General features: G+C 36.4%; 1 protein-coding gene across 2 annotated transcripts in view; it reads right to left on the reverse strand.

The window, feature by feature from the left end:
- IFT57 (intraflagellar transport 57) overlaps positions 1–23,017 on the reverse strand; it is a 53,644-nt gene that overhangs the window by 25,075 nt on the left and 5,552 nt on the right. For both annotated transcript variants that reach the window (XM_003991608.5, XR_006585031.1), the window contains exons 4-6: positions 22,154–22,244; positions 17,784–17,852; positions 1,309–1,431 (exon numbers count right to left, since the gene is read on the reverse strand). In XM_003991608.5, the coding sequence (XP_003991657.1) occupies positions 1,309–1,431; positions 17,784–17,852; positions 22,154–22,244 (283 nt within the window). The remainder of the gene's footprint in view (positions 1–1,308; positions 1,432–17,783; positions 17,853–22,153; positions 22,245–23,017) is intronic.

The following is a 23,017-nucleotide window of genomic DNA, read 5'->3' on the forward strand; positions in this document are numbered from 1 at the left end:
TCATTCTAACCAGAATAACAATAATTTTTAATTTTATGAGTTCTGCTCTTATAAAAATAAAGAATTAGAAATTACATTTTTACCAAAAACTAAAGAATTAGAAGTTACATTTTTACCAAAAAAAATTACATTTTTGCAAATTACAACTTTTAGCAGAGGTTGAATCAGTGAAGAAATCTGATTCTTTCTTTGCATATCTCATATGTAAATATGTATTAACACATATGTATCAACACAATATAACACAATTGTAGTAACACAATATGTATTAACACATATTTACATATGAGATATGCAAACAAGAATTTACCCCTAATGTAGTCAAATAATGGCTACATAATAGTGTCTGGGAAAATACATGGTAAACAGGCTGCAGGATTTGCCCACTTACCTTTAAGTTTGTTCCACAGCTGTTCAGTCTAGCAAGACCTTTGCTGCCTTTATCCTATTGTAGGACTGCCCTAGGAGTCTAGGCTACTTCTTACCTTCTCCAGGACACAGTTTTACAAGCCCAAATCCAGACATTCTAAGAATAAATTCATTTCTAAGGCACTCTGAAAACAGCAATCTTCGGGGGTAGATTCAGGACCATATTTTCGGAGTAACAAGCTTCCCTAGAACCTTGTTCTGTAATGCTGGTGCTCTTCTCCTGCCTCCAGGGATGGAAACTTGTTAGTTTCTTTACCTAGATGTCTCTCTCTCCAGTCTCTTTTGTAGACATTATAGTATTAATGAGAATAGGATTGTCTAGTCACCTGATAGTTTTTTCTGACGTTCTTGTAAAAGGAAGCAGAAACTTGACTATGGGCCAGTTCATTCATCTGGCCCAATCTCCAAAACTTAATGCAAATGCTTTGATTATTTTCTTATTATCTGACTTTTAATCATATGTACTGAATAGATTATGTAAGGCAACTTCCAGGATGTCTTCTGTTCTGCCATCCAGCAGAGCTCCAAAACCATTTTCTAACTATAATCAGTTGCTATACAGTCATGAAATTCCAATTTCATTTACTATTTACCTAAACAAAATAAGATTTCTAAGAAAATACATCAAAGTATATTAAGAAAATACCCCTCAATCCCAGGGAAACATGACGTGTTCCAAATCACTTTAAAGATCTATTCCTCTCTTTCCTTCTTTAATATTATTTATTCATTCAACAACAATTTACTAAATCTCTGTTAAGACAAAACACTGGAAACCGAATCCTACCCGCTTAAATCGTTCATATAATTAGTAGTGCCTTTGACCCTGAAATTGCCTTATGAAGATCCATTTGAAAAACTGCGTTCTATCTTCTCTACCTTATTGTCAGTCCTAATCGTGACTTTCAGTTGTGGTAGTACACGTTCCACTTCGAGACTCCATTCCGCAGCATCTGTTGTGGATTCCAAAATATCTTCTTGTTTGGCAGACTCGTTCATATCCTAAGAAAGGAAAGATATCACAAGATTGAGAGTTTATAAAAAGAAATGGTAAAATTTTGAGGCATTTTAGCAGGACTGCACAATTTATATCAAGTATGGTAGTGTTAAAATTACAATGACAGAAGAAGTTCTTATCTGTCCTCCTATCCATGTTGAAAGAAAACAATGCTCAAACCTGGTAGAATAACAAAATAAGTATTTTCTAAAAGAAGCAAATATAGGATTCAACCATTTTGACAAAAAACAATGCTTTTGAAATATCAGAGTGAACTCAACGGGAATATTGTCAAATCAACAAGCCATTTAGGTATGTTAATTGGTAACAGTAAAGGAGATACAAACATTCACACATTTGATAAGAAAACATTGTCTCAGTTTGAATTTTTTTTTTAAGTTTATTTATTCTGAGAGAAAGAGAGAGAGAGAGAGAGCAAGCAGCAGAAGCAGGGGAGGGGCAGAAAGAAGTAGAGAGAAAAAATCCCAAGCAGGCTCCGTGCACTATGAACACAGAGCCAGATGCCGGGCTAGACCCCACGAACCATAAGATCATGACCTGAGCTGAAATCAACAGTCAGAGCGCTTAACTAACTGAGCCACCCTGGCACACTGAATTTTCCATACTGAAATATAAACGCCAAATCTGAAAGACAAAAAAGATAAGATCCCAGAAGCCAAGAGGCCATTACTTAGACATTTTTTATTCATAATTTAAGTGATATTTGGGTTAGGTCAAACTATAATGTAGTTTAAAAATGTAACTTAATATAGATCTACTTGAACTCAAATAGGGTGGGGCCACATTTTTGCATTTGGTTTCTGCTGTTGAGTGATAAAATCAATTCATGTCTGTTTTTGAATTACAAAAGGAAAACTTTTTTTTTTCATTTTCCTAGGCTTTCACATGTCAGCATTAAGTATGTATAGATCTGAAAACATAAAGAATGTACAAATTAATGATTTAAAGATAAAGCCTGGGGTGCCTGGGTGGCTCAGTCTATTAGGTGACCAACTCTTGATTTTGACTCAGGTCATGATCTCACGGTTCATGGGATGATTGAGCCTCGCTTCTGGCTCCTGAACTGACAGCGAGGAGCCTGCTTGGGATTCTCTCTCTCCTCTCCCTCTGCCCCTTCCCTGCTGTCACATGCAAAGATAAAGCCTAACACATTAGTTTTGGTAGCAACTTTTCCTTTAAGCTTCCTTGATAAATTGTAAGAAAATGTAATGAAAACATAAAAAAATTTATTACCATACGAAAAAAAGAGATCTGAAGACATAAACAGCCAAATACAATGTATAAACCTTATATGGATTCTAGTTTGAACAATCTACAAAAAGATGTTTTTGAGACAATCAGGGAAATCTGAATGTGGAAGAGTATTAGAGGATATAAGGAATTATTACAAATTTTGTAGGTATTATAATAGCATGATGGTTATGTTTAAAAACAAGGCCCTATAAATAGAGATAAATGCTGAACCATGTATAGGTAAGTGGACATGATGTCTGAAACTTACTTCAGATATTTTGATACTTACTAAGGGCAAAGGAAAAAAGTGGGGCCTCTGGAGGAATCATGGCTGACAAACTATTAACTGCTGAAGCTGGGTAATGTTACATAAGAGTTCACTATTTTGCACTTCTGTGTATGTTTGAAATTTCTCATAATGCAAAACTTAAAAGTAAAAGATTATATAAATAACCTCATGGTGAAATTACATTCTCAATGTGAATTTATGTCACTTAAAGACATTTCTTAAAATGAAAGCTCATTAGACAAGTCTTTCCAATCCAGTCTAACACTAAGTATAAGAATAACCTTATATCAGGATTTGTATTTTGGTGGGAGATTGAGGTCTTTAGGGGCTTTAAAGTCCCAACTGAGTCTCTAGAGCACTGTTGGTATAAGAAAGTCTCTCTCCTACCTCCTAGTTCATGTTAGCAAGTCCTGAACAGATTCAGAGTCTTAAAAGGAGCATATATTGCTTTTTGTTCAGAAATTCAGGGGGGCTATATAGTTCTAACCACACAATTAGAGGATGGATAACTAGTATATGCTTTTACATTTTACAATATATAGTCTGAATTTATTCAAGTACATTCTACTTTAAAAAAAATAGAAGTATAAAAAAATATTAGCATTAGTTTAAGTAAAATGTGAAAACTAAGTGAAAAATGTTCAAGATTCTGTTTTAAATATTAAAGTACTCACTTTAATATAGAAACATTGTATTACTTTGAATACTAGCAGAATGCTACCACAGTATTCACAAAGCAGACATGTGAACTTTTCTGAGACATGTGTGACAGCAGAAGAGACACAGAGTCTCCCAGTTGAAACCTAAAGCCATGGGGAAAGCTCTCCATCATGTAACTCCACCCTGGCGACCACAGCATGCATATAGACTTGGAGGAGCCGGGGGCTTGCTCACTCACTGGCCTACCCCAGTACCTGTACCTGGCTCTAGGTGGCCCAATTCTGACTGGCTCCTTTTCTGGGTAGACGGATGAGAATGGGGGTGGGATGCGGTGGGCGGATGTGTGCACTGCCAGTGTGCGTGAGCCCTGAAGTTTGGGGTGTATGTGTGGTATATACACAGGCTCACTCTTGCCAGGGCTATGGGGCCCCGCATCCCATTCCCACTGAACCTGGGTGGGCCAAAGGGGCATGACCTCTCAGCAGCAGTGTTGTAGGATTCGTAATAGAAGGTAGATGTTCTGATCACTGATTTAAAAATAAGATTGCTTTATGGAACCACCATTTGGGTGATCTGAAGCTGGGTAGTCCTGATTGAACCCCAGAGCCAGTGCTCCTCAACCCCATCCCTCATTTCCCCTCGGTCTTCCCTTCCCTATAGGAGGGTGAAGTCGGTGGAGTCCAGAATCACCAAACAAGGCTGGAGAAGGTACCCATCCACAGCCCCACTTTCTTCAAGCCTGAACTCAGAGGATTGTTCAAGTTGTCCATAACATACTCAAAAATTTTCCTCAAGGAAGGGCACATGTTTCTCAATTTCCCCAAGGCAAATGGGTCAGCAATAGCCCTGTCTGACTCAGACTAGAATCTAAGAGTTAGTAAGATACAGGGGTACACTTACAAACATTGCATTAAGGCATCCCAGTGCATAAACTACTACTTGCTTTATATTGGGTCCTTTAGTAAGCTGCATTTATTCTTCCTAAGTTATTATTTGGTTCCCTTAAGCAATGATTTGCAAACTCCTACTTCCAAAATCCTAAAATGGTTTAATATAGCAGCTCAAATGTCTTCACTGCCTCCTAGGCCACAGTTAATATATTGGGGGAAATGGCCTAGTTACTAAATGAAGAAAGGGCAAAAAGAGAACATTAGGCTTGGTAGAGCGGCATTAACTTAATCAAACTATACAGTCTCCTTCTATTTCCATATTTGCACATCTATTTCATAACCTCGTTCCTCAGTCACATTTTCCTAATGCCTAATAAGTGGATACATTAACTGAGCAAGGCCTACATATGAAGTAGAAATCATTTTAAAACTATTCCATGCCTTGGTTAATAACTTGAGAAAACCTTTCCTTTCCAATTGTACCTCCATTTAACAAATGGTATTTTATGTGGAGATATTAGTAAAAAGAGAAATAAACTGCTGTTTTCATTTAATCAAAAATTTATATCATCATGACAAAGTCCCAGTCCCTGTCTGAAACAACACTAAGATAAAACATACCTCTTGGGAAATTGCATTTTCTAGTTAATGCTGAAGAAACAATTAAAAGCTCAATGAGACACAGGCTACCCAGAAGTCTCATTTATAATTAATTAATTTACCAATAAGCCATTTGTAAAGCTCCTACAACATGCAAGGTAAGAATCCAGGTACTGTGTTTGGCGTAGAAAGATAAAAGGATTTAATCCCTGCCTGCAAAGAGTTTATAGCCTGCTAGCGAGAATCTCAGGCTAGTTTATGGAGGTAATAAATGGTCCTGAGGGAAAGAAAAACTTATGAAAACTGATCCTAAGACTGTCAATGGAAGAATTGAAGATAACAGTCTAAACCATCCTATAACATAAACTTGGGCTCCAACAGTGGGCATATCACCAAAGTCAGTTCAAGGATCAAACATGCAATGTTAAAAGCCTGCTCAGAATTCTGTTCCAAGAAGTAATCTCTCCTTCAGGTAATATAATGGGATGGTTAAGCATCTGAAAAACACTATATTCTGTATATCTGTTTATATATGTAAACACATAAAATTGGATGTGTGTGTGTGTGTGTGTGTATACACACATAATTTTATATGTATGAATGTATATATATACATAATTATATATACATATGTATATATAATTGGCTGTGGTTAGTCTTAATGGTTACAGGGGTAGGTAGAATAAGGGAAAGCCTCACATATCAGTGAAGGAGGCTAAATAAATAAAGCCCTTTGCAGCCTGAGCTGCTGGATAACCTATGTAGTGCTGCAAAGCTGTTCTGTCACACTAGGTTCAGTGGAATACAAAACTTGATATACCTTCAAAATATCTTCACCTCTTAATTAACCCTGGGGACTCCAGGTAGACCATGACTACCAACATCGGAAGTAATGAACCTGATACTAACAGAGGGGGACTGGCCCATTAACAAGTCTTAATAGAGAAAATGTTACAGGTGATGCAGTAGAAGCACTGATTGCATTTTTGGTATAATCTGATGAATTACCATCTTGAGCAAGGAACTTAAAAAAAAAATCTCTTTGGGGTAAAACTATTTCTAATATGTAGTGTATGCTCATTATTGGAAAGCCCTATAAAAGAAAGGGGGCTAAACATTACTGGAAAAAGCAATGTTGACGAGGGCTTCCTGACACCAGCAATATATATTCTTTTGATCTCTGCTATAGTAACAAAAATCTGGTACTATAGGATCTTTTTGATCGCAAGGGTTCAAATTAGGTTGGGCAGTTAGCTCTAGTTAAGACATTCCACTGGGAATGAAGAAGGAAGAAAGCTATGAGTAGGGTAGAGTTTCTAAAACTTGACTAACCATGGATACCCTACAATACTTCCTCTAATCATTGACTAAAGAACACCTTGTCTGCTAAAGGGAACATATATGGCTCATTGGAAGACCCAAGAGTGAAGCTCAAGACTCAGGCATCCATGAGAATTTGTTTCCTTGGGAATGGAGACCCTGCATCAGAAGTTATAGAGAGATCATAAGTTCAGATGACAGCTTGGCCAAGAGAACCTAGATCGTGAAGGCCTGGGCAGAAACTGGATCCACAGACTTCCAGGTGAAAATGGGAGATAAAAGGAGGGTCAGAAGATCCTAACACTGATCTAATGAAGCAAGACAGCAAATGGAGGCACTTGAATCTTCAATTACCAAGCCCGAACCCCTACCTCTTATAAGAATGAGGCACCACCATCAGACTGGATACTGGAGACTGATAAATGCTGACATTTACTGACTGTAATTTAATATTTTCATGTCCTTTATTGTATTAATTCTGTAATACAATCATTCTCTAGGGGTCTGAGGAAACTGGATATGACTGATCCTACATCAAATGACCCCAGATGGCTATAATTTTTGCATTCTTATGTCTGCTTTTAAAGTTCTCCTGCAGCCTCTCTTGTTATCAAGATGCCAGTGATCACCTCTGGCTGTCTGCCTGATTGCCTGTAGCAACTCCTCCTCCTCCTCAACTTCTGGAGGCTTAGAAACCTAGCATCCAAACATGTTGGAGTCTAGGCAAAATAAGAATACAAGGGAAATACGTGAGAACTGGTGAGGGCGGTGGTAGTGGTGGTGAGGTTGGGACTCTTCATACATTTTTTTTTTTTTTTTAATGGAGATGGTTATACTTATTTTGGTTCCTCAGAGGGCTTTTTTCCAACCTTCCTAATTTGATGCTTTGGTTCAGATAGGAAATAGGATAGGTGGCCAACAAGCTAAGTGCTAAATATAGTATTTATTATACATTACTATGTATTAAGCAAGGTTTCTCCTAAGGGTATTTAGTGTCCCTCTTTCTTCCTTTTTAAGTTGTTTAAAATGTTTATTTACTCTTTGAGAGTGAGAGAGACAGAGCATGAGCAGGCAAGGAGCAGAGAGACAGGGAGACACAGAATCCGAAGCAGGCTCCAGGCTCTGAGCTGTCAGCACAGAGCCCGACACAGGGCTCGAACTCAGGAGCTGTGAGATCATGACCTGAGCCAAAGTGAGATGCTTAACCGACTGAGCCACCCAGGTGCCCCTAGTGTCCCTCTTTCTTTATCACTGATCAATAAAAAGCTAGAGGGATAAATAAGGTATCTCAATCAAGAAGTGTTCCCTTGAAATCCAGTGATTTTAACAAATCATATTTAAAGCACAGAGCTAAAACCTTTCATGTCCCTACAAGTCAATTCTTCTTCATGATTAAAGAAGCATAAATCATGAGTCTGATTCACTATTTTCTTTTCAAATTAGGTTTTAAATGATTTAGCACTATATTACTATGAAGAAAAATGTTTAATACCATACAAAAAGTATTTTCAGATTTGTTCTGAATAACTAAATTAAACCTTGGCTGTAATCCATCAAAAGAAAGAGAGATGGTAGCCTCTGTCTTTACATATACAAAGTTCATAAAAGTTTTCAATTCAATTTTGAGACTATCAGAAGAAATTTTATTCTGTTATCACGTGAACTAAAATTTGAATAAATTATGCTCACAAATCAAAAAAAGTTTAAAAAGCTCCCTAAATTAAAAAAAAATCAATTTAACTTACTAATAAGAAATCTGAAATTATTTTTGAATGAGAATGCAACTTCCAGTATTATTTCTGTTTAATATCTCAAACACCTGTCTTTGCTACTACTTTAGCTAATTTAATGTCCATTAAGTGCTAAGGTAAAATCAGTCCTGATTTTTTATTTTCTCAAGATAAAACTGAAAGAAAGTACCCCAACAAGCATGTATGGAAAAACTACCATAGACATTATAGTTGGTGTTATAGAGTATGCCAAAGTAAGTTTAATTCTTTATGTAATGAATTTCTATAAGGCTTCTTTTCTCTGAGATGGCAACCTAATACATTTGAAGAGCTCAATTCATACATCTACTAAGAGGGACATGAAAGTCTAATTAACTGTCAAGATTAAAGAGTCTCAAGACTCAAGGAAAAGAAAACTAAAATGTCTTAAGAATTGCCACAGTATGGTGTAAATGTCAAGAGGATGGGTCTGGAATCCCATCTCTGCTCAAATCCTACCTCCACTGCTTCTTAGGTATTGGTCAAGTTATAAAACCTCTATAAATCTCAGGGTTCTCATCGGTAAGATGAGGATAATAGTACCCTTCTCATTGGAAGGGTTGTTGTGATGATTAAATTATACATTTTAAAAGGTTTGCACAGTGCCTGGCACATAGTAAGCCTCAATATATTTTAGCAGTCACTATTACTATTATTAATGCCAAGCATGGTTCTCAATGCTTTCACCTATGTTAAATGCCCAATAATAGCACCATGAATCAAGGGACTCTTATTCCCACTTTTGCAAATAAGAAAGGTAAGGTATAGAGCAGTTAGCTAATTTTCCCAACGTCACATCATTAGTAGAGTGGCAGGGCCCAGGGAATGTTACTATAGAACACAACCTCGTAGATACCTTACCAAATGCCTATCAATCCTTGTGTCATACAGGTTACAACTATGTTTCCCCAGTTTATCACTTGTCTTTTAACTTTATGGTGCTCCCCACCCCACTCTTTCATATATAGCCTTTAATTTTTATGCATTCAGATTTATTAGTGCTTTTCTTTTATGGTTTTTAGTATTCTTGCCAGGCTTTATTATGTCAATTTCAACCCGTGAGTATAACACTTGTCAGTCATGTTCTTGTTTTCATACCTTATCATTTTCTAATGTGTTGATCCATGTGGGGTTTATTTGGGTGTATGATATGAGGAAACAGCCCAACTTTTTTTACCAGATGCACAGCTTATTATTCTATCACCAGTTAATTAAACAGTCCAGTTTTCCCCCCACATATTTGCATTGTTTCCTATATTATTAATATCACCATATTATTTGGATTATTTTATGAACACTATACTACTTCATCAATCTATTTCTGGGTCTGTATAATTTTTTTTAGACCCACAAATAAATTACACAAATAGTACAAAGAATTCCCATAGACCCTTCATCCAGATTCACCAAATACTAGCATCTTACATAACCTCAGGGCAATTATGCATAAAGTGATACAGTATTTATATCTGGGTGATGAGATTTGGGGATGTTTTCAAATTTTTCTTTGCACTTTTTTGTGGCTTCATTCAAAAAAAAACAATAACAGGTATATATTACACTTTTAAAAAGAAGTGTTTTCAATAAAAGCAGGTAAAAATAAGAAGTATGATTAACTTCCAGAAACTAGCTGGTATAGGTGTAAATGCTTTAGGAATTCGAATGAAAGGGAGAAGTGTGTTTTAATGGAGACGATGAGATCTAAGTTTAACCTTATAAGGATGTATGGAATGCAAATAGGCAGAAAAGAGACAAGCCAAGTGTTTATAGTCAGGAAAAGCATCATAAGCCAAGATACTGAAATAGAAATGCACATGGCTTGTGAACACCACATCAAGAGCGACTGGGGGCTTAGAAAGGCGAATACTGGGGAGCCAAAAAAAGAGTTAAATACTTTGTGAAAGACCTTAGAAGCTAGGGTGAGGAATATGAATTTTGTCTTCTAAGCCAGAAGGGAGGCCAAGAAGAGTTACAAGCAAGGTAAAACAACTTTATTTAGCCAACAAATCTTTTTTTTATGATTTTTAATAAATGTTTATTTTGAGAGAGAATGCATGTGTGCACAAGTGCTAGTGGGGGAGAGGCAGAGAGAGAGAGAGAGAGAGAGAGAGAGAGAGAGAGAATCCCAAGCAGGCTCTGCTGTCAGTGCACAGTCCAACATGGGGCTCAACCTCACAAACTTTGAGATCATGACCTGAAGAGAAGTCAAGAGTCAGATGCTTAACTGACTGAGCCATCCAGGAGCCCTGTATCCAACAAATCTTTATTTGGCACCTACTATATGCCAGGTACTATTCTATTTCAGGGACAGTAATAAAATGATAAAAATCCTCATGAAAGAACCTTCTAGAATGTTCGAAATATGTTTTATGAATAGTTATGCATTGTAGATTTGTGGGCCACAGAATTGAATGGGACTGGGGCAATTGGGAAAGTGTCACTAAAAAGACAGAATTTGAGCTGAACTCTGAAGGTTTAAGAGTCAAGTAGAGAAAGGATGAGAAGGTATTTTAGATAGGGGTCAAAGATGAGAGCAGATATGCTTAGGAGGTGTTTGAAAACTTATGAGAGGATCCATTTATCTGGAAAAAAGTTACTCCTGCAGAAGAAAATAAGGTTGGCTATATGGACAGTTGTCAAACTGCTAAGAGTCTGGAAATCCAGACCAAAAAATTATTGTTTTATAATCTATATAAATTGACCTATAGGCACTGAAAAGCCATCAAAAGTTACTGAACTCAAAATGACCTGATAAAAGTCATTTTGGTAAGCAAGATAGAAGAATAGGGTGAAAAATATTTTACAAAAGGGTGAGGGTAGGATCGAAGGGTAAGGATCAAAGACAATTCAGGCCATTATTGTTACATAATCCAGACAGGAGATGAAGAGGACTTGGCCTTGAAAGACAGCTGAAGGGATGCATGAGGGAGATTTCAAAGTCAGCATCTGCAGGTCTTAGTGTCCAACTAGATGTCCTGGATTAAAATGAACCATTAGACAAACATCAAAGCACCAACACTGCTAGAGACGGATGGGTGGGGTTCGGTGGATTTAAAGAATATAGTTTATAGAGGACGGAAAAAAGCACACATTCTTGGTACCCATCTAATATACTGAATTACATAATAAATATCTGCTATTGGCATTGATTCAGGAAATATAATCTATCCATTTATAAAATGACAGCTCTCAAATGAACCCTGGAAAATATCCTGTTAACTTTTCATCAAATTCCCAAGTCATTTCTGTAGGGGAGACCTTACGTGATAGCAGATTTCATCTCGTGGGCCTTCAATAAGCATCCATGTGACAGATTATGAAAATAAAGACATGACATCACCAAGGCTTCCCAAATTACATAAAAATGCAAACTTCTTGATAACTTATATCCTATGTAAGCTTCTTACTCAAAAATACTCATAGTAATCTAGAAACTTATTTGTATCGAGAGATGGGGGCTTTTTTTACTCTCCTACAGCACATGAGGATGTTGGTAACATTCCAATCTCTTAGTTCCAACCTCTAGGAAAGGTGAAAAATTCTATAAAAGAAGAAATGCATCAAGCTAGTTAGGTTATATTAATTTCAAAACAACCCTGGGAAGAATTGTGTCACCACTGCACAGATAAGAAAGCGGAGTCACAGGTTAATTTACTAAGTGTCTAGTGACATGCAGTCAGAATATTTTTTTGTGGGGGGAGCGAGTGAACAAGCAGGGGAGGGGTGGAGGGAGAGAGGGAGGAAGGGTGGGAGAGGGAGAGGGAGAGAGGGAGAGAGGGAGAGAGGGAGAGAGGGAGAGAGGGAGAGAGGGAGAGAGAGAGAGAGAGAGAGAGAATGAGAATCTTAGGTAGGCTCCATGCCCAGGGCAGGGCCCAAGGTGGGGCTTGATCTCAGGACCCTAAGATCATGACCGGAGCTGAAATCAAGAGTCAGGTGCTCAACTGACATGCAGTCAGAAATTTAGCCAAGGCTTACTCTTCACCATGGAGCCAGTGTTGAAGGTATGGACTCAGATCTGGAAAGGACCTTGAAAAGTCCTTGCTTCCTACTCCTTTTTAGACTCACAATAAAATCAGGATGGAAGGAAGAATCTTTCCTATTCCAAGGGTGGATTCAAAAGCTACACTAAAAGATCAAGCAAAACTCTCTTTTACACCCAGCAAGAACTGCCATTTGAGCTCCTTCTGAGCAGTGTGGAGTACAGCTTCTTTTCTCTAACCTACATTTTCTATTCACCTCCAGATATAAAACTGATGGGGTGGTACAGGTTAGTTACCAGAGAAATAAAAGCATTTACTCAGTCATAAGGCGTTCCATCACGCTCAGACATGTGGTGCTTTAATTGTTTCTCCTGTGAAACACCAACCACAGACTTCTCACAGTCACAACACAGGAGGACAAACACTCAAATGTTTTAGGAAAGGAGAAGAAAAACCATTTTCTTCAAGCAGGAATCAGAACCAGTGGAAACCCAGGGGGCAAGTTATATTTCAGAACAGTGCTTTTCTCCTATGTTACTCAGAAAGGACATTGTGTCAAGGAGTGAAATGTAAATCCAATGTAAAATGAAGAAAATTTAAAGTATTTAAGATATTAACCAAAGTAGATCCATCTTCTTCCCTTTTTTGATTACAATATTGTGGGCTTGCCACAATGACACTCAAAAACTGAGATGACATTTTTATTCTAAGCCCAGATTTTTGCTTCCTTACAGCTTTTGCTTTTTAAGCTAAAAATTCTCTCATTCTTGGTACAATGAATTTTTTGCTAAGTAATTAAAAACCAATTGTGTTTAAACCTTTTGAGATAGTTGGTTTTATGCTGTCTAACTCAGAATTTGGTTTCTAAAACCTCAAATTTAGCATCTCAAGGAAGAATGGCATGTTTGAAAAAATGTTTTGAAATGAAGTGATGGACATTTAAAAATAGAACTCGAGCGCACAGCTTCCCTCCCATCTTTTTTCCACTGGGGGAGGAGAATGACACATCTGTGTTATGCTGCCACAACACTGCTGCTATGACTCCACTGAGCTTCAGAATGGAGGGGAGCAACAAAGACCACTGTAATTACAGTGTAGCTGCCACAACCGTGCAGGCAGTTTCCAGTTAACATACTCGAGACAGAGCTAGAAATGGCCTAAACACCTGCCTGACACCTTGCCGCCAGGGCCTTCCTTTCCTGCTCCTGCCCCTCACATCTCTGAAATTCTACTGTCCCCCTACCCATCAGGGGCTCTGCCCAACTGTGAGATCTTTAATACGACACCAGTGTCTTCCCCATGACCACCCCCAAGGAATTTTTGGCTAAATTTTGGATTTCAAGACAATTCAGGAAATCAGAGGGGCAGAGAGAATGTAGAACTTTGTGGGCTAGCCTTGAAGACTAATATTTATATCTTTTTTTCTTCTAAGAAAAGCTATATCAAAATTCAAATAACCTATAAATAAAACCTTGGAAGATATAGCAATCCCTTGCAAATTGTAAAAGTTATTTTCTTGCAAAGTATTATATTTGACAAAGCCATAAGGGGTGTAAGAGAATTAGGGGGGAGAGCACAGAATAAAGTAACTTTAAAACATACTTTTTAAACCTGAGAGTAAAGAAATGTTCTGAAAAACAAGTGCTTCCAAAACAAACCAGCTTCATCACTGTAAGCATACACCAATGATCAGAGGAACCATTTTCTTAGAACAACATTTTCAGGGTTCGTGAGACACTACTGCTATGTCATGATCCAAGTAGACACTTCAAAATTTAGTCAGTGGGTACATAGTATCTCTTTACAAATTCTTCTAATTAGCAGCTGCAGGATTTAAATATGTCGTGGTAGTCAGGAAGATGGACCACCAGGTCCCCTCTCAAGGAAAGACGTGGCCAGCAGACAGCTTGCTGCTGTCAGCCCCCTCAGGCTGTCTTACCTGCAGAGAGCCACCTCGACCTGGCCGCATGTCCTTCCCCAGGGCAGCCTGCCTCCAGTGACGGGGCCAAGCAGGCAGCACTTGGTCCAGAGCTCTTCAGCAAGTTGCCCCAGGTTTTGTCAGGCCTGAATCACAGCTAGGCTTCTCTCCCAGCCCAATTCTTCTCCCTTCCTTTCATAATCAACATCTTGCACCACAAACCCTGTCTCAGTGTCCACTTTCAGAGAACATCATCTGCAACACGTCTTTTCCATTTACATTCTCTCTCGCTCCATTTACCACAAATCTCAAGAAGTGCTTTAATTCTTCTTGCATTATCATGATCCTTAAGAGCAAGCACACTTTTTAGTATCTAGGTATCACTTTATTTAGTGAAAGAAGGGAATATAAGTGGATTTCTCCCTGCATTATCATACCTGGTACATAGAAGAGGAAGTAATTATAGTTGAGCAGTTCTTTTCTCTATGAAGATTAAGCTATACCTTGCCTATAAAATTGTAAATGTAAAACAGCATTCATTTCTACACGTATTCCTTCAAGATTAGTCAGTACTGAGCAGTCTCTACACACCCGGCACAGGTGAAAAAGTAGTAAAGAAAGCTCCCGCTCAGAGGAGAGAGCACTCTAGTGACTGAGATAGACAATAGATAGAAATTAGTATGTTGCCAGGGTCTGTAAAGAAAAATAAAGCAAGGTGAGAGAACAGAGAATGACTGGAGAAGCATCTATGTTTTCAAAATCACAGGTAGAGAGGACTGTTATAATCCATAAATGGCTAGAGTGGCACAGTCACATCTACATTTAGTATATCAATTTCCTAGAGAGTACATGTCATTTTTATTCTAGCAAAAAACTCACTGCATGCAACTTTGCTAAAATAATATTTCCTCTGCATTGTGAGTCCACCTGCTGCATGAAACATAAAATCTTAAATCTATGTTACTAACCTATATAGCAGTTCTGTCTTGGGGAAAGAGCAGCCTAAGCCATCATAAGGTAGAGTCAGATACAGCTGTCTCAGGCAGATGGCTTTAGTGGGCAACATCATAAGCATGCCAGATTTTTTAAAATATGAAAGGGTTTTCTGCCTCATTAGAACTTTGTGGCTGACCATCCACAAACACCTGGTGTTCAGACTTCTTCCTCTTGTGAAAATACAACATAGCCTCAGCTTGAAGGGGTTTATTTATATAATATTTGTCCAAAGAATCTAATACCTAGATAACTTACAAAGGCATAGGTAGGGGAAAACTTAAATAGCTTAAAGTTAAAACTGAAATCAGGACAAACAGGAACTTAGAGTAGTGATAGAGGCAAATTAAATTAAACCCCTTCTAATTCTCAAACTACTTTATCCAGAGGGAATCCCAGGCGGCCTTTAGAGGTTCTATTTATACTATCAATGGAAGAATGAGTAACACAAATGACAGTTTCGTTCTGAGAATAATTGTATATCCATCACTTGTGTTTTTTTCCCTCATACTTTAGGAGAACTTCATCATCATCTTCAACACTTAGGAACATCAAGCACCACAGTGTCCTTGTTTAAGGTAGGAATCAAACAAACCATACCTACCTGCTGAACTCTTGTATGGTGTAAAGGGAAAAAAGTAATAGACTTGGGAGTTTAGAACAAACAATTCAAATTCAGCTACTGCAATCTTAATTAGTTTTTTAAAAGAGTAAACTGTCCAAAGATTATAAATTTCAGTTTTTGTATCTGTACAATGAAGATAACAACATCTACCCAAACCCTTCACAAGGTCAATAAAGGATGTATTCTAAAGTGCAGTTGACCCTTGAACAACGCTGGAGTTAGGGGGGTGCTGACCCCTACATAATCAAAGATCTGGGACTAACTTTTGACTCCCCAAACCCTAACTTCTAATAGCCTACTACTGACTGGAAGCCTTAGTGATAACATAGTCAATTAATACACATTTTGTATGTTATATGCATTATATACTGTATGCTTACAATAAAGACAAAAGAAAATACTATTGAGAAAAACATAAAGAAAATACATTTATAGTATTGTACTGTATCCATTGTGAAAAAAATCCATGTGTAAGTGCACCTGTGCAGTGCAAACCCGTGTTGTTCAGGGTCAACTGTACTTTGAAAACTATAAAGTACTACCAAAGTACTGTTACAACTGGAGTTTATCTGTTTGAATTCCAATGTTAACATATTATTCTGATATACTATATCAGATTATATTATATTCTCAGTTTTCAATTGAGCAATAAAAATACACTAATTCATTTAAGAATGAATGAATGAATTCATGTATTTGGCATCTTCTGTGTTATGCTATGGAGAATATAAATGTATTAAAAGTCAACTCACACATTCAGGCAAGTTAGCCACAATATTGTACGTTATGTTTTATTGCATATCAAGGTGGGCAGAAAACACACATATCATTAACAATTATAAATAATGCTGACTAATGATACTAAGGCAGTAAGTGATAAATGAAGAGATCGTCCTGGGGTGGGATGGCCAAGGAAGTTTCAAACTTGTTTGTAGAATTTAGACAAGAAAAGTTAAATAAAGGGCAAATAAGAATATTACATTCCAGGAGCACCTGGGTGGCTCAGTCAGGTGAGCGTACGACTCTTGATTTCAGCTCAGGTTGTGATGTCACAGTTCATGGGATTGAGACCTTCATCAGGCTCCATCCTGACAGCACAGAGACTGCTTGGGATTCTCTCTCTCTCTCTCTCTCTCTCTCTCTCTCTCTCTGCCCCTACCCTGCTCGTGGTCTGTTTCTCTCTTTCTCTCAAAAATAAATACACTTAAAATAAAACAGTTAAAACATTAAAAAAAATATTCCATGCATACCTTTTTGAACAATTAGGTATCATTTATTTGAATATATATATAATAAAATACAAAAATCCTACATGCACTTTTGAAATATCTCATTGAGGGGCTCCTGGGTGACTTAGGTGGTTAAGCCTCCAACTTTGGCTCAAGTCATGATCTCTTGGTTCGTGAGTTCAAGCCCTGCATCAGGCTCTGTGCTGACAGCTCAGAGCCTGGAGCCTGCTTCGGACTCTGTGTCTCCCTCTCTCTCTGCCCCTCCCCTGATTGTGCTCTGTCTCTCACTTCTCTCAAAAATAAACATTAAAAATAATTTTTTTTAAAAAAGGAAACATTTCATTGAGTGGGTTCTCATTTATAGACTACATTTATTTCCTAATTAACATAAGCCAACACTGACTTAAAGCAATGTCTGACTACTTTATCCATATACCAGTCTTAAAATAATCCATTTTAATTTCAAAGAATTACCATTTAAGTATTTTCCTATAATCAAGACCATTCAATACTAGTCAATTAGAATGGAAAATAACTTGAAATCAAATAATGTCTTTCTATAATAAAAATGACAAATGAGTTATTTTCAGTTTATATGAGAAGCAGTATGTGGATTTTCCATGGTACAGATTAGAGGCTGTCTCACTGGACCCTCCAGATTTTTTATTTGCTATAATTATAACATTTTATATATAGGAAACAACTTTTGAGAGCTACTTTTCACATCATGCACAAAACAATGGCAAACAATGGTTTCTACTTGTTTCAACTTTCAGCAGAACAAGTATACTGATTGCTTGTTGGTCCTGTGTGTATTCCATGTAACTTACCAAGCGATATGTCTGGGCCTTCAAAACGTTGAGATCAATAAAGTTTTCTTCATTGTCTGTCTCCTCTTCCTTAGAAAAATAAGAGTTTTAAAAGTTAATAATTATAAAAAGTTACAATTTAAAAAATGTATTTCCAGTTTTTACATACACAATATACTAAGCTCAATATAAAGACCAATGCAGGAAAGAGTATTTAAAAGCCTGGTAGTGTGTGTAAACTAGGGCATAATGTTATTAACAGGTCACCCGTTTTTAGAGGTTTTAATGGTGCCTTTTAAAACAGGGCCTTTTTATAGTTACTGAAAAAAGAAAAACAAGGAAGAAGGAAGAGCCATTACTATAAAACTAGGGATAAATAAGCATAAGAAACAGTGCAGAGTGGTATATATGAAATAGAAAGACAATGGAAGGAGTTAATGTCAATTTTGAGTAACGTGACTAAAATGGACAAAAATGAAGTTGACAGACACAGAATATTCTCACCTGCACTGTGGACCAATCCCATTAATTCATATTTTTGACATCTCATCTCTTCTATGTTCAAGTTTAATAAATTACTAAGTTTAGTCATTAGTACTCTTTGGCCCATGGGCCCTTGGTCTATTTAAAGATATTAAAATATTAAATCTATTTAAAGATATAAATATATATTTGAGATACTAACTTGTATCTTAGATATTAACTATCTTAAAGGATAGCTGATGTAGATTCAAAGTTGGTTCTGACCCCTGGGCCAATTGGTGTGGGCAGTAGGGTCAGAAGTGACCCTTTGAGAGGCAATCCCCTCCCCAATATACAGTAAATACGAAGTTTTGCGCAGGTTCTAAAGCATGAAGGTCAAAAAATTAGCTCCCCTTTCTCTTCAAATGTCTCTGTGGTGATATGTGACATAGCGGGTGAAACAAATTTAACAATAACCCAGGCTTAAGGACGTGGTAATACAGCGAATGGAGCTTGGTCCTCAAAGGAAAAAAATTATTTGGTGGACACTTCCACACATACAGTTCTACAAAGCTGCAGTGGTAGATTTCAAAGATAATCCTGATCTTTAAGAATTTAGAAGGATGTAAGACAGTGGTTCTCAAAATGTGGTTCTGAGACCACAGCATCAGCATCACCTGGGAACTTGTTAGGATGCAAATTCTAAGGTCCCATCCCAGATCACTCTGAAACTCTGGGGGGTGGGGCCACTAAGGTAAGTTATGAGAACTATGCTAATCTTTGGGGAACTGGAAAGATTTTTGTAAAATATGAACCAATGTAAATGCAGAGTATAAATACACTCAAGTGACATTTACTTTTTCATGTTTACATTTTTTTACATTTACTTTTTTAGGGAGGAGGAGCAGTGGAGCATAGAGGTGTACACAAAATTGATATAACTGTTTACATCTTAAATCTTAACCATAAATGCAGATGCACACCTTTGAGATGCGGCTCAGTTTATTCTGTGTTTGCACTAATGATGACCTACTTAACAACCAGAGTAAATGACTGAAACGCCAATGACTTGATGCCCATGGGAGAAGAGACAAGTTTATTATGCTTTTACAATAACCTAATCAGTACAGTTTACATAGGGGATCAATAAATACTTGTTGAATTAGTACTGGATTAAACACTAATAGGCAAAAGGCTTTAATAGTAGGCAGTCAAAAAAAAAAGATTTGTTACTAAATATTATTAAGACAGTATTCAAAAGCAATTTGAATATAAACAAACTTACCAAAAAAGCTTTAAAATAAATGGAGTATTCTGATTTTGGTTATTTAGAAGACACTGAACAATTTCCTACTGTTTCTTCGCCTAGTATATACCCTTTTAATTCTCTAACTGCCAATTACTAAGTATATGATTATATACAGCAGGTGAAAATATTGTTTTGTGACCAATACTTGTTCTACCTTTTTAACAGTTATCAGTGTGTCCTACCTTGATATGACAAGTCTAAAACTGAAGGATGCTAGTTTCTAGATGATTATAGCAGAATTTTACTCTGTCAAAAATTAATCTTTTCCATCCTTGAGCCACCTCAAACTCTGGCAACAAAATAATGTAACATCCCACTGTCCAAATGCTTTTTGGCACTGATCTTCTTAACAAAAGGAATGGGAGAGGTAACTGAGGACTCCTTAGAATATGATAACAATAAGAAAAAGAAAGAAAGAAAGAAAGAAAGAAAGAAAGAGAGAGAGAGAGAGAGAGAGAGAGAGAGAAAGAAAGAAAGAAAGAAAGAAAGAAAGAAAGAAAGAAAGAAAGAAAGAAAGAAAAAGAAAGAAAGAAACAAAAGAGGAAAAAATTCAAGAGACTTGACATAAGGGAACTAACAGCCTCAGGCCTTTGAAGAAGGCCTTCAGTTTGGTCTTATGACAGTAGAAGGACTTTACCTTATAGTTGGGAAGAAATGTGCAAAGAGGCTGCTTTCTAGTTTGTATCTCTAATTTACATACCCAATGATGCTGCTTTGGACTTCAAAGGGTTCTCAGAAAAAAATCAGCTATAATTTCTACAAGTTACACAGCAATTTACTGACAGCTGATTTGCTAGTCAAATATTTAATGAACATCCACTTTGCACCAAGCACTGTACAATAACGTAGAGGTACAAAAAAAGTGTAAAATTGGTTTCCACCTTCAGAGCTTTCTTTCTGGCTAGTAGGTTTTTGTACCTTTTTTTTTTTTTTCCTCTGACTGGCACGTTTCAGTTATGTCTCTGAAGCTAAAAGTTGATGCGCTAGGACCAGGTTTCTGTTCATAAACCATTAACTAATAAACAGTTACTAAAAAGACAAGATGAGGAAAATACCTGAGTAAAATTAATGAGGTGAACAATTGGCAATATGTGAGAACTTAACTCTCTGGGCCTGAATGAAAAGATCTATTACACAAGAAAAAAGTCTAAACTCCTTAAAAATGGCGAAAATGATCTGGACTTGGTCTATCTTCCTTGTTAATGTTATCACACACACACACACACACACACACACACACACACACACACACACACAACCCTGCCTCATTTAGGAGATCTGGCCCCAGTGGTCTTTTCTCAGATCCTTGATCAAGCTAAGCTTCTTCCTGCCTCAGAGCCTTTGTACATACAGTTCCACCAGCGTCTTGACCAATAGGTGCTCAATAAAACACATGCAGAATGAATATACATTTACCTTAATTTTTTAAATGTGTCATATTTAAAAAGATATCTATTAAATTCATTAGTTTTACAATGGTCTTTTTCCTTCTGTAAATAACAGAATGATCTTTTTTATATTTACAGTTTAAAATATTTATGCTTTGATAAGACACATTAAAAACTTTGATAATACAAAGAAGCACAGAAAATAATCATCCATAATCTTTCTATCCATATGTAACTAATGTTGACATATTGTTATTTTTTCTTTTTTTGTATATTTTACATACTTGAATTTATGCATACAGCATTAAGCTATCATCCCTATGTCAATAACATTTCTTTGTAAACAATCTTTATGGCTATACAATATTCTACTATTTGGATATAGTCTAATTTATTTAATGGTTATTTTCAGCATTTGCTATAAAATGATGCAGTGATTAATATCTTTGTAGTATATAATCACATAATAAATTAAGCTGAAATATAGAATATACTTATTATCTACTTATTTAAAAATTCACCTTGAAAATGTAATTGGTTTATGACAGTAAAGTACACTTTAAAAAAGGGTTTTTTCCTGCTATTTCAATTTCAGATCACATTTTACCTCCTAAAACACCATGGCCAATCCATCTCTGGTTATGAGAAAGTGTTCTTTGTCTCTACCATGTTAGTTGTCTAATCTGTTATAGACTTGATTATTTAGTTTCAGGATATAAATAGAATGTTAAGAATGGTAAAGGCCAAGATACTGCCCAACAATTTAAATAATGTTGGTATTTATAAGTATTTTTAAAAATTCCTAAAGGGTGGTACTTATTCTAATTTTAGAAGCATACAGAAGTCCCTGAGAAATGAATACTGTTCTTATGAAGCAGAATATATTAATCCTAAATACTACTGTTCTTTTTAAGTTCTTTATTATTTGTAGCCTATTTAAAATCAAGAATCGTTGCTAATAAAATGGTTACTCATATAACTAGCAGTTCACTATTTCCTGTCTATAGTTTCAGAACCTTGACTCTAATTCAGACCTCAGTCATTAGAAACCATGAGCATTAACTTAACCAAAAGTCTAAACAACTGATACTGGGTTACACTATTTAAAAGCTTTTCTTCTCTAGAAACAATGAAACAAAATATATTCCTGAAAATGGAAATCTGGGGGAATTAAGGGAAGGGAAAGAAATCCAAAACAAAAACAAAAACAAAAAGTTCAGCAACACACATACCACAAATTCTTCATCCACTTTATTTAATATTAATTCTGCATCATCTTCTGGGACAGCTTCTTCTTCTAATTCTTCCACTGGGTATGTTGGTCTAAAATAATAAAGCTTAGTATGAGAGGAGAGTTAAAAACAAAACATTTTAGCATGACAAGAAGGTATAATGTGAATATTAAGAATCCCTTCTACACCAGATATTATCCTTTTCTACCTGCCTTCCATAATCACCATTACATGTTTGATGTACTCTTTCTGAAACTTTCTACGTAAAGAAGCAAAATGTTTCTCTCCAAATTTAAAGAATAAATTTACACAATTAGGATGGTGACATGCATATAGTTACCCAATATACTTTTTTCACTTACTAATATACCACATTTAAGTACATATACATTTTTCTCTCCACCCCCCCCCCCCCGCCCCCTGGCACTGTATTCCATTGAACTGTTAAATAGTACCATAACTAATTTAATTAGCAACTATGGATGAACATTGAGGTGGTTTCTGGGTTTTTTTACTAAACAATTTTACAAAGATCATCCTTGTACATTTATCTTTACATCTATCAATTACAATAAATTTATACCAGTAGAACGAATAGCTGGGTCAACAACTTTGTACATTGTATTGTTTTGATGTGTATCACCAAAAACCAACTTCCAAAATGTTACCCTACTTCACATTCCCAAAAACAGTGACTCCATTTCCACATGTTCACCAATATTGTAAATAAATGTTAATCTTTGCCAATCATATACCTGAAAAATCTCTCTTGTTTTATTACATTTCTTTCACAGGAGAATGATTGAACACTTTTTCATGGTTTAATCAGTTATTGGTGTTTCTTTTCCAATGAAATGTCCATTT

The sequence above is a fragment of the Felis catus genome, chromosome C2, assembly GCF_018350175.1.
Source record: "Felis catus isolate Fca126 chromosome C2, F.catus_Fca126_mat1.0, whole genome shotgun sequence".
Lineage (NCBI taxonomy): Eukaryota > Metazoa > Chordata > Mammalia > Carnivora > Felidae > Felis > Felis catus.